This window comes from Cherax quadricarinatus, chromosome 28 (assembly GCF_038502225.1).
Source record: "Cherax quadricarinatus isolate ZL_2023a chromosome 28, ASM3850222v1, whole genome shotgun sequence".
NCBI classification, from domain to species: Eukaryota; Metazoa; Arthropoda; class Malacostraca; order Decapoda; family Parastacidae; genus Cherax; species Cherax quadricarinatus.
Window position 1 is genome coordinate 37,368,649 of NC_091319.1, and position 13,029 is coordinate 37,381,677.

The 13,029-nt window shown below is 41.3% G+C and overlaps 1 protein-coding gene across 3 annotated transcripts in view; it reads left to right on the forward strand.

The window, feature by feature from the left end:
- The first annotated feature begins 274 nt into the window (after positions 1 to 274).
- LOC128693196 (uncharacterized) overlaps positions 275 to 13,029 on the forward strand; it is a 94,244-nt gene continuing 81,489 nt past the window's right edge. Inside the window, exons 1-2 of one of the 3 annotated variants that reach the window (XM_053782676.2) lie at positions 275 to 398; positions 8,954 to 9,132. In XM_053782676.2, coding sequence (XP_053638651.2) covers positions 8,969 to 9,132 — 164 coding nt within the window. In that variant the 5' untranslated portion in view covers positions 275 to 398; positions 8,954 to 8,968. Of the gene's footprint in view, positions 399 to 8,953; positions 9,133 to 13,029 lie in introns of those variants that run through there. The other 2 variants (XM_070089530.1, XM_070089528.1) reach the window with 2 other exon arrangements.

The window sequence follows — 13,029 nt, forward strand, 5'->3', positions numbered from 1 at the left end:
ATTGCAACTACGTAATTACAAATTTTATCAAGAAGTGTGATATACCTGATGGTTAGGAAATGATGCAACAATGGCAGGCGAACCAACAACATTATCACTACAAACTACTACCAAGTATAGGTAAAATATTATCACGCTTGAATTACATTGTTAATAATTCCCTGACCTTTATCAATCAGGTCTAAGTTTAGCTGGGATTCCGCAAATACTATTGAGATGATATCTGTATGTTTTGGTGTAAGGTGCATCAGTTCATTCAGCTGATAACCACAGTCTAAAGTCCATGTGGAAGACTACACCAGCCAGCAGCACCACTCGCAGCCAGCGTCCCTAGTGACAGGTTGTGCTTGGGATCCTCCCCTAAACATTTAATATTATCCTCATATTGTGGCTGTCAGGTGAGTTTGCTTCTCTCTGGTCCAGAGAGAAGCAAAGTATTGTCATTTCTTCATTTCATTTGCTGTTTTTCCTACCAGTTCTCTTTAACACTGTACCTGTAAAGGAAAGTCCTCATGCCTGTGTAGTTCCCTCTTTTATAGTTTGGCTTCTCCCGTCATACTCGTGCTGCTTCACTCTCCACTCTTAACTCTACAATGTATTCAAAGTTCAAAACCACATGATCACTAGCTCCGAGGGGCCTTTCATATGTGATTTCCTCAGTGTCAGAACTGCTGAAGGTGAATATGAGGTACACCCTTGCTGGTTCGTCCCCTCCTCTCTCTCTCTGGTAGTGTCCCTGACATGATGATGCATGAGGTTTTCCAATACCAACTCCATCATCTTAGCTCTCAACGTTTCTGGTCCCCCATGTGGCTCCAGGTTTCCCCAGCTAATCTCTTTGTGATTGAAATCACCCATAATTCTGGCCTGCACATATGGGCCCTTCTGACCACCTCAGCTAGTGTGTCCACCACTGCTCTATTGCTCTCATCATATTCTACTCTTAGCCTCCTGCTATTCTCTAGCGGGTTGTACATCACTTCAATCACCTCCCTGGGACCTTTAGTCTGAAATGTTGCTACTTTGTAGTCCCTTGCTTCCAGTCTGTTCAGTTCCTCAAATCTCCACTGATTTTTGATGACCAGTACACCTCCTCCCTGTCTGCTCAGTCTATCTTTCTTCAGCATCTGATATCCAGATGGAAAGATTGCATCTGTTATCCTCTACATTACCTTCGTTTCCGTGAATGTTATGATGTATGGAGATGTCTCTATGATTCTTTCATCCCATTCTTCACATTTATTTGTTATTCCATCTGTGTTGGTGTACTAAGCCTTCAGCTTCTTTTCAAATACTGTGGTCTGGGTCATTTTGTGGGGGATTGGGGAAGTGAGAGGCCTGGCAAGATATTATGGGGGGCTGCTGTGAAGGTGGAATTTATGGTGGGTACGGAATGCTGGCTGTTTTGGGTTAGTTTGCTTGGTTGCAGTGGGGCTGTCGGTGTTGAGGGTCTTTTGTAGCTGGTTCTGAGGGAGGCTGTGTTTGCTTTTCCTTCTGAGTCTGAGTCCCTCTGTCCATCTACATGCTTGACTCTCTTTCCTGCTCCTTGTGTCTTTGTATGCACTCTCTCAGGTTCTGTCTTTCTTCTTGTATTCTGTTGCAGTCGAGGTACACCCTCTGGTAATTTTATGAGCCCCTTGGTTGTGTTTCTGCAGAATCCTATTTTGCATTATTTCTGACTTAAAAATCGTTTTGACTGGACAATTTCTTCTCTTGAGGACCCCCCTGTTCTCTTAAAATTTGTCATCTGGGTCATGTCTTCCTCTCTTATGTCTTTCATGATATTATCAATCCCTTTTAGCTCCCCCAATTGTCATACTTCATAAGTTGCCCCTTAAGCCTCCCAGAGCCCATGAACAATGATTTATCTCTCACTTTCATCCTCCTATTGGTTTTCCCTTCGTATCTCATGATCTGATTTACGTATCTCCATTGCTGCTTTCCTTAACATTTCCTGGATGTCTCATTCGGAACCTGTATTCTTTCCTTCCTTCAGTCCCCTCTCTGTCTGCTGTCCCTGTTCCCAGTAGCCTAACATTTTCACCCCTTATCTTTTTCTCAGGCCCCCAGTGGTCTGATATGGCCTTTTTGTATGACTTATTTCGTTCCCCTCTTTTGGTCTCCTCGTTGGTTGCTAATGTTCTTGTTCTTGATGGCATGCCCATTCTGCTCTTCAGTTCTTTGATCTGTTTTAGAATTTCCAGTTCATCTTCTAAGTTTTGTATCTTAGCCTCAGCAGCTGTGGCTTGTAGCTCTCACCTCTTGCTCTCTGCAGCCATCCTCTCCTCCATTTTTTTGCTAAGATCTTCTACCCTTCTTTCCCACTCTTGTTCCCTTTTTATAAACTCTGCTCTCCATTCTTCCTTCCTAGACTCTTCCTCAGATAATCTGACTTTCTATCCTACTCATTGGGATCAATTTTTTATTTTTTTGTTTTTGCTTGTTACCACGAAATGTAAAGGTTATATACATTTGTGTGTGTGTGTAAATAGAGTGTGTACTCACCTATTTGTGGCTGCAGGGGTCGAGTCTTAGCTCCTGGCCCTGCCTCTTCACTGGTTGCTACTGGGACCTCTCTCTCCCTGCTCCATGAGCTTTATCAAACCTCGTCTTAAAACTATGTATGGTTCCCGCCTCCACTACGTCACTTTCTAGGTTATTCCATGGCCTGACAATTCTATGACTGCAGAAATACTTCCCAACATCCCTTTGACTCATCTTAGTCTTCAACTTCCAAGTGTGACCTCTTGTTTCTGTGTCCCCTCCCTGGAACATCCTGTCTTTGACCACCTTGTCTATTCTGCGCAGTATTTTATATGTCGTTATCATGTCTCCCCTGACCCTCCTGTCCTCCAGTGTCGTCAGGCCGATTTCCCTTAACCTTTCTTCATAGAACATTTCCCTTAGCTCTGGAACTAACCTTGTCGCAAACCTTTGCGACAAGGTGTGTGTGTGTGTGTTTGTGTGTGTACTAACTTAATTGTGGTTGTAGGTATCGATTCATAGCTCCTGGTCCTGCCCCTTTATTGGTTGCTGCTAGATCTACTCTCTCCCTGCTTCATGAGCTTCATTATACCTCTTCATAAAGCTATGAATGGATCCTGATTCAACTATATCACTCTCCAGAATATTCAATCTTCCTGAACTCTCTTTGACTGAAGAAATACTTCCTAACATACTTATGATTCATATGAGTCTTCAACTTCCAGTTGTGACCCCTTGTTGCTGTGTCCCATCTCTGGAACATCCTGTCTCGGTCCACCCTGTCAATTCCTCTCAGTATTTTATATGTCGTTATCATATCCTCCCTATCTCTCCTGTCCTCCATTGTCGTCAGGTCGATTTCCCTTAACATACCCCTTAGTTCCGAGACTAGTCTTGTTGCAAACCTTTGCACTTTCTCTAATTTCCTTTCATGCTTGGCTAGGTGTGGGTTCCAAGCTGGTGCTGCATACTCCAATATGGGCCTAACATACATTGTGTACAGGGTCCTGAACGATTCCTTATTGACATACCGGAATGCTATTCTTATGTTTGCTAGGCGCCCATATGCTGCAGCAGTTATTTGGTTGATGTGCGCCACAGAAGATGTGCCTGGTGTTATACTCACCCCAAGATCCTTTTCCTTGAGTGAGGTTTGTAGTCTCCGGCCACCTTGACTGTACTCTATCTGCAGTCTTCTTTGCACTTACCCAATCTTCACGACTTTGCATTTGGTGGGGTTAAACTCCGGGAGCCAGTTTCTTGACCAGGCCTGCAGCCTGTTCAGATCCCTTCGTAGTTCCGCCTGATCCTCGTTTGATTGAATTCTTCTCATCAACATCACATCGTCTGCAAATAGGGACACTTCTGAGTATATTCCTTCCGTCAAATCTTTCACCTATGCCAGAAACAGCAGGGTTCCTAGGACCCCTGTGGAACCCCACTCGTTACAGGCGCCCACCCTGACACCTCGTCACGTACCATGACTCACTGATGTCTTCCTGACAGGTATTCCTTGAGCCATTGCAGTGCTTTCCCTGTTATACTTGCCTGGTCCTCCAGTCCAATAAAATACAATCTACCCACCCCTCTCTCTTTTATCTTACTATTGTCACACTGTCATAGAACTCCAGTAGGTTTGTGACACAGGATTTCCCGTCTCTGAAACCGTTCTGGTTGTCGTTGATAAGCTCATTCCTTTCTCGGTGCTCCAGCACTCTTCTGATAATCTTCTCCATGACTTTGCATACTATACATGTCAGTGACACTGGTCTGTAGTTTAGTGCTTCATGTCTGTCTCCTTTTTTAAAAATTGGGACTACATTTGCTGTCTTCCATACCTCAGGCAGTCGGTCTGTTTCGGTAGATGTGCTAGAAACACCTAGGAGTCTGAGGACACAGCTACATCGTCGGATCTTAATACATGGAATTCTTCAGTTGCAACCCTTTAGGCATGACCTACTTCCTCATCTGGATTTGTCAAATGTGATACCACCTACGACTCCTGCACCTCACCTGCCTACTGTATTTAAACCACTTCTTCGCACATATGCTGTATTCTTTTCAAGATTGATGAACTGATTACATCGACTCAAGGCTGAGGGACTGATTACCTCAAACTACTCCTGTTTCACCATTCTCCTTTGTATGGACTGATGAAGCCACTGTGTGGCGAAACATTTCCTCATTAAAGATACCCAAGTGTTGCACATTTGTCTAATTTATCAACTTCATGGTTCTCTGGTACAATGTTTACAATCTGTAAACTTGGATGTACATTAAATACATTACAAGTGATCAGTAGTTCGGAAATTTTTGTGCACTAAAAAATACAAAACCGTTCAAATGGGAGCAAATAATACACTTCACATATATTATATTGCGAACATGTTATTATTAAGTTTATTCTCTATAAGGGTTACAATGTGGAGTTTACAGGTTTTGGGTATTTTGTGGTTTACATGTTATAAAATACTAATTACAGAGGGTGGCACTAGGACACCTAGCATGGCTAGGACACCTAGCATGGCTAGGACACCTAGCATGGCTAGGACACCTAGCATGGCTAGGCATTTCAGGCAAACTTAGATTAATTCTTAACATTAAATCCGTACAGATTATGGTATTAAGTCTAAGTGACTACATTATAATTTGTGAGTTTAGCAACGTGAATGTTTTTGTTTTGGCACAATACAAAGTGTCTATATTGGAGTATCATAGGCAAACTTATGACTAGTTAGGATTTATTATTTTAAGATTAAGATAAGTATTTCCGTGTTTATAGTCAGTGGGTGAGTGAGTGTAATTGTGAACCACCAGGTGGTTATCATGTAGTTAGTTGTCGGGGTGTATCAGGGAGATAAGATGTTTTCTAACTGTAGTTTTGAAAGTGATGAATGTGTCTGCAGTTCTAGAGTTTTCAGGTAGGGTGTTCCAGATTTTAGGTACTTTGAAATACAATGAATTTTTGTAAAGGTTTAGTCTGACACGGGGAATGTCATAGAGATGTTTGTGTCTGGTGTTATGCCTGTGGATCCTGTAACAACTATGAAGAAAGCGTTTTAGGTCAAAGTTAATATTGGAATTTAAGGTCCTGTAGATGTAGATTGCGCAGTAGTAAGTGTGGATGTTCTGATATATTTACTATTATATTTACTATTATATAAATATGGAAGATAATCTTATGGAATGATGTTTTGGCAAAGATGTTGGAAACATGTTTGGCAATGGAGTTGGTGGGAAGGACTATGTATCTCTTCTCGGCAGTGTCTTCTCTGGGTGTGTTGAAGATGTTTAGTGCTCGCCGTCTGCAGTCTCTGATGAAGTGACGAGGATAGTGGAGTTTGGAAAATACCTGTTCAATTATAGTGCATTCTTCCTCAAGGAACTCGTTGCTGCAGATTCTGAGTGCACGCAGGAAGAAGCCTATAATTACACCACGTTTGGTTTTGGTGTCGTGGTGAGAGTAGAAGTGGAGAAGATCGTTTTGGTTGGTGGGTTTTCGATAGACTTTAAAACGAAGTTCGTGGTCAGCTTTGCAGAGTAGAACATCAAGGAAAGGAAGAGTGTTGTCGACCTCTTCTTCAAGTGTGAACTGGATTGAAGGCTCGACCTGGTTGAGCTTGTCTTGGAGAGCTTGAACGTTGAAGCGCTTCAACGTTCAAGCTTTTAGACTCTACAACCCAAGTGTGGGCGAAACGTAGTCAATAAAGGATCACATTACTGCGCCAGCCATAAGAATCGCTAAAAGCTCTACAGGAGGTATGGAAAATCTTCCCGGAAATACTGAACCCAAGGAGATTAATGAAACAATTGGGTGTCTTTGTTTGTGGAAATGTTTTGCCAACAAGTGACTTCCTCAGTCCCGTACAGAGATGAATGGTGGAAGATGAGGAGTTTAAGGTAATCAGTCCTTCAGCCTGGAGATGATGTGTTGAGTTCATCAGTCTTGATCAAAGTACAAAATATGAAAGGAGAAGGAAGGGGGGGGAGAAGCGGGCCTTATATACTGTATAGTTGAAGCGAAGCAGTCAGAGGCTGGTTCATCGTGGAAAAATACACAGGTGGCAGTAGTTCCAGTAATATTCTAGGTTAAGGTTGTTCACAATATCTGCCGATACTACAAGAGCTGTAATGCAATAATGTTGGTAGAATTACAGACAATATGTTAAATAAAAGGGCACAAGTGCAATTATTGCGACGTTTTTTGTGGCAACGTTTCGGACTCCAGGAGCTGTGTCAAGCCACAATAAAATGTCGCATTAGTTGCACTTGTGTCCTTTTATCTAACAAGAGCTATAGTGAAAAATTATCCATAAAAATCATCAAAAGCAAAATAAAATTGGAAGACCCCAAGAATATTATAGACCGTTTCCTACACATAAATATTATAGAAGGTCCCTTATACATAAATATTATAGACACGTACAACATCTAGGTATCTTTGTTGTAGACGTTTCGTCACCAGTGGCTTTATCAATACAAGTTCTAGAACATAATTTGAAGACAGTAGAACTATATACAAAAGATGAGGTAATCCAACCTTCAGTGTTGGAGTTGGTGTGAAGAGCACCTTATTCGGGAAGATTCTGGAACACAGGCAAGAAGGCTGGAGCTTATATGCTAACGTCAGGTGGAAAGGGACGGGTATTGTATACCATTCTTGTACAACTTGTCAGACAATGCAGCATCATGGAATCTTGGTTCTGAGAATATCTAAATAACTTACTTCACAGCTAACCCATCCCTTTGGGTAGGACCTACTTCCACTGGAGAATCCCGCATACCTGTGACTATGCCCTGGTCTGCAATCCGTCCCTTTCCACCTGACGTTAGTATACATGCGCCAGCCTTCTTGTCTGTGCTCAGTGTTTGATGTCAAATGGGAGGACTTCACCACAAGCCAGTCTCTCCATGCCCATTTAGACATCCCTGCGCTGAATCTGTACTGAAAGATTCTCACTGACAGAGAGACAGACAAACTTGAGACACGGCATAACTACTGGACCTCTCTTCTTGACGAAGACATTCGCAGACCCACAAACCAACACAACCTTTTCTACTCCTTGTATGATCCTGCTCCTAACCCTATTTACAGATAACCTTAGGAGTTTTCTCACAGGTACCTTGCGCTGTTCGTCCCACTGTCCCACGATCTCCTTAGCTGCTGGGTTAAGCCCTGGCTCTATTTCTACGACTTAGAACACTCCTCCCCACCGCTATTCATCGTCTGTCCCATCTTCCCTGCTTATCCCACGGGGATCTTACCTGCACTTGTCCGTTCGTTCATTCGTCTGTGCTCCAGAATCTTCACGACTACTGTACTCTCCACACCAACTCCAAGGCTGAGGGACTGATTACCTCATCTTACGTATATAGTTCTACTGTCGTCAGATTATGTCCTAGAATCTGTATTGATAAAGCCACTGGATGGCGAAACGTCTACAATAAAGATACCCAGATGTTGCACGTGTCTTAGTTTTCATCTTGTCTGTATTGTCTACCATTCTTGTACATTATAGACGGTTTCCTACACATAAATATAATGAATATACAGAATATAATGAATATACTCATATTTGCGTCCTAATTCTATGAGTAATTTTAAAAATTATTCTGCTGTTTAAACTATGTGAATGAGTCAGTATATGATTTAGTTAAGAGAATTAATTACCCTATTTTACCGTGAACAAGACGCACCGGTGTCGAGGCCGCAGCGTCCCCTTTCCCCACAATTCTGACTGACTATATTTGGGAAGAAAAAATGATAAATGGCACTTCGGCCTCCAAAATGCTGGGTAGATTTTCGAGGTTTATTTTTTGAAAAAATATGATCTTCGACGCCGTGAAATACGATAATTTTTCTCAAATAAGCATCAGGAGAGACGTAGAATGAGGGGAGATATCATCGAAGTGTATAAGTGGATGATGGGCATAAACAAAGGCGATATTAATAAAATACTGAGGGTGTCGAACCAGGTAAGAACCAGAAGTAACGGATTTAAGGTAGACAAATTTAGGTTTAGAAAGGACATAGATAAGTACTGGTTTTCCAACAGAGTTGTGGATGTGGAACAATCTTCCGAGTAGGGTGATAGAGGCTAGGACCTTGGGTAGCTTTAAAAAGTGATTGGACAAACATATGACTGGGAGGGGCTGGGTTTGATTGGTGTCGTCGGTACGGGAGTAAATTATTGGGTAGCTTTGGGTAGCAGTGGTTTCGATAAAAACCTGCCTTGTGTGGGCCAGAAGGCCTTCTGCAGTGTTCCTCCATTCTTATGTTCTTGAAAACGTTTAGGCTGTAACTATTCTGAAGGAACTGATTTCCGAGTTCGTGAGAAACTGGGGAAGAAAGTTGCGTTATTTTAATTACCAATAACGAACAAACTTGCGTTAACTAATGAATATATTTCTGCACTAAGGGATGAGTCTTCCTGAAATATTTGAAATATAAACATTTTTACATTGACAGAAAGGAAATTTGTTTATGTCATCGCTACTTCATCTTGGAGGAGCCGTGTTAGCTGGACGAGTCTGGCGACTCTTGGGCACAAACCTCCAGCAGACAGTCAAACGTTACAATGGGGAAAGTTCCTCAGTTGCTCTCTCCTTCCGTACTTTCTCCTCCAGCACTTTCCTTGGCACTACCACGTAAGTTCTGCAACAGTTCTACTAAATTTGCATGCTAACTAAATACTGATGTGCATAATTTATAAAAAATCGTAAAATAAAAAAAGCTTGGTGTATTTCCTGGTCTCACTGTATATAATGTATTATGTAAATTTGTATAGTGAATATTTGACTTGTATTTGGATTAATGGTTATTTATATATTAAGGAGAATGAGTAGGTTGTCATTATTTAGCGCGATAGTCCAAACTAGCCCACGAATATACCCACATATATACCCATATATATACCTTTACAGAACCAACTATAGGAAATAACCTGCTTGACTTGGTTCTTGCCAGCAGGGAATCGCTAATTAATAGTCTTGAGGTTAATGATGAGCTTGGGGAAAGTGATCACAAATCACTCAGTTTTAATATATCATGGAATTACTCTAATAATGGCAATCAAGTCTTTGTCCCTGACTTCCACTTGGCTGATTTCATAGGACTGAAAAATTACCTGGGTGGGCTGAACTGGAATGACCTGACTATGGGTCAGGTAGGTGGTGATGGTTGCCGACATGACATTTTCCAGAGCATAGTTCTAGCTGCTTAGGCAACTTATGTTCCAAATAGGGAAACCAGATCAAGCAAATACGATCCTAAATGGATGAACAATAAATTGAAACATCTCATTGATCAAAAGAGAGGCATTTATAGGCGAATCAAAAGAGGAGAGGGGCAGTTAAGAAATCAAAATATTCAGTTAAAGAGAGAAATAAAAAAGGGAATAAGAATGTCAGTAAGTTTGTCAGGCAGGAACGACCTCTCGTGAACCCATGCTGAGATTCATTAATTAAATGACGCTTTTTAAGGTGACTTCTAATAATGTCAGCTATAATTTATTCTAATAACTTGCCCACTATAGACGTCAGGCTTATTGGACGGTAATTTGAAGGAATATACTTATCCACTGATTTGAATATAGGAACCACATTAGCCATCTTCCACAACTCTGGCACAACACTGGTAAGGATGGACGCATTAAACACACTCGTTAATGACTGACTAAGCTCCATCTTGTATTCCTTAAGTACCCTGGAAAACAACTCTTCTGGTCCCGGGGACTTATTTTGCTTCAGTTTATCTAGCTGTTTAATAACCATGTCCCTCGTGACAGTAATATTAGTTAAAATTCATCAGGAACAAAATAATTTTTAATTTCTGGAATCTCATTTACATCTTCCTGTGTAAAAATTGACAAAAAATAGTCATTAAATAAGGAACACATTTCCAGTTCGTTATCCGTCAGCTGTCCATTCCCAATTTTCAGAGGTCCTACTTTTTCCTTCACCTTCGTCCTATACACTTGAAAGAACCCCTTCGGATTAGTCTTTGATTCATTAGCAACTCTGATTTCATAGTCACGTTTAGCCTTCCTAATCCCCTTTTTTACTTCTCTTTTAAGCTGAACATATTGGTCTGATGCGCCTATAAATTCCCCTTTTCTCCCCTAATAGATGCATTAGCCTTTTTGGGATCGTTATTATTAGACCTAATTTCTCTCTGGGGAATGTATGTACTCTGGGCACGATGTACATTATTAAGAAAAAATCATCAACACAGATCCCTTCGTAATCATAAGTATGATCATCGTCAATAAAATCATTCGCTAGATAACCCCAGTCGAGATTAGACAGGTGTTCAATAAGTCCATTATAATCGGCAGAACGAAAATCAGGGATTTTTACCGTATTATCATTATTCTTGTATTCCCAGTTAATGCTAAAAGTGATGGATTTGTGATCGCTTGAGCCAAGCTCTTTAGTGATCTCCAGATTATTTACGAGTGTTTCCTTATTTGACAAGATTAGGTCTAACAAATTATCACCCCTGGTAGGCTCTGTTACGCACTGCTTCAGAAAACAGTCCTGAACTGTTTCCATAAAGTCGCTGGACTCCAGATTACCTGACAAAGAATTCCAGTCAATTTGACAAAAGATAAAGTCCTCTACTATCGCTATGTTATTGTGTCTAGAAGCCCTAACAATTTCGTCCCAAAGATGTCTCCATCTATCCTGATCCAAGCCTGAAGGTCGGAATATTACACCTAGAATTAGTTTTTCTTGACCTTCTACAAACTCTACCCAAACAGATTCTGTTACTATTTTTATACCTGTTTTGATGCAACAATTTATATTTTCTCGTACATATAATGCAACTCCTCCCCCCTTCCCATTACATCTGTCCACATGGAACAACTTAAACCCTTGAATATTACACTCAGCAATCATATCTCGACTCTTTAAATCATACCACGTTTCAGTTAATGCAATGACATCAAAGTTCCCAGCACATGCTACCAAACGTAATTCATTAACTTATTTCTTGCACTACGACTGTTAGCATAAAATACAGTCATATTTTTTTCCTTTGCACCTTTTTCCTATTCACCTTTGCTTTTACATAATTTCTGTAATTATCATTACCTCTAACTAATCCTAGTTTATATTCCTAACAACACCCTCAACTGAGCTAGCAAGAAATCCCACACCTGCCCTGGATAAGTGAACCCCATCCCTGGCATACATGTCATTTCGGCCATAGAAGTGGTTCTAGTTGTCAATGAATGGTACTGCATTATCCTTACAGTGTTTGTCCAGCCAACAATTAATACCAATTGCTCTGGACAACCATTCATTTCCAACACCCTTTCTTGGCAAACTTCCACATATAACAGGACATGCCCCCTTCTTCCTAATTATGTCTATTGCTATCTTGTACCTTCTAACTAAATCCTCACTTCTACGCTTGCCTACACCATTGCCTCCAGCACCGAGGCAGGTAATCAGATTGATCCCATTACCGTTCATGATGTTGTCAAGCCGGCTAAGAATATCCTCCATCCCAGCCCCAGGAAAGCAAACCCTCTGTCTCCTACTCCTATCCTTCAAGCAGACTGTCTTATTCTTGTACCTAACCCAACAACAACAACATTGTTTTTACCTTCCTTGGTGTCGTTCGTCGTGACGTTCCCAGTAGTCGACTCACATTCGTCGGGTAGCAAGGAGAATGTGTTCGATGTTCACACAACAGTTTCCACAGCAGTCTCTTTCTTCTTCATCGTTTCTACCTCTTCATTCGTCTTCTTGATCTTCAACTTTGTTCCATGCTGTCCGGCCACTGCCAGGTTTCCTTCTTGACCTAAGGACTCACAAAGGAGGACTACTACGAATCCTCTTGTTTTCCTCCGTTCAATGCCGTATCTCTATCTTCGCTACCCTTAATTCCTCCTTAAGCTGCTGGTAAAATTGCTTAAAGGGGGGCATCTTTAGTCCACAAAGAGTGATTCAGTCCACGGAGAGTGATGGTTCAGTCCGGTTTACACTGTCATCGCTTTGTAGACTATATCATTCCACTTCCTAAAGTTTTGCATAGATCCTTCTTCTACATCTTCAGTGTCCAGATCATTCCACTTGATGACCACTCTGAGGATGAAGAACTACTTCCTAACATCCCTGTGACCCATATACTTTTGTAGTGTAAACCTTGGTAACAGTTACCAACAATTTGGTTTGCAAAGATATATAAGCAAACATTAGGGCATACTTATTAGAAAACGTTTCGGTCTTGGGACCTTGATCACTTCTAACATACACAGGTTAAAATGACAGTATATACAGGCAGAGAGTGAGGTAGGAGTGACTCATGGTGACCAGAAAAAATAATCATATACGGATGAGGACGGGTAGACAATGTGATCACGTGACTCCTGTGTATAGTGTATAGACAACCTACCAACAAGGACGATCCTATACACCATCTTATATCACAGGAAGTGCTTCATGTATTTGTTTTGACCTCCACAACATTGCAAGCTCCTGATGATATGTTGATTGCAACACGAAAGGCCTAGAGCTATCACTGAACTTCCCCGT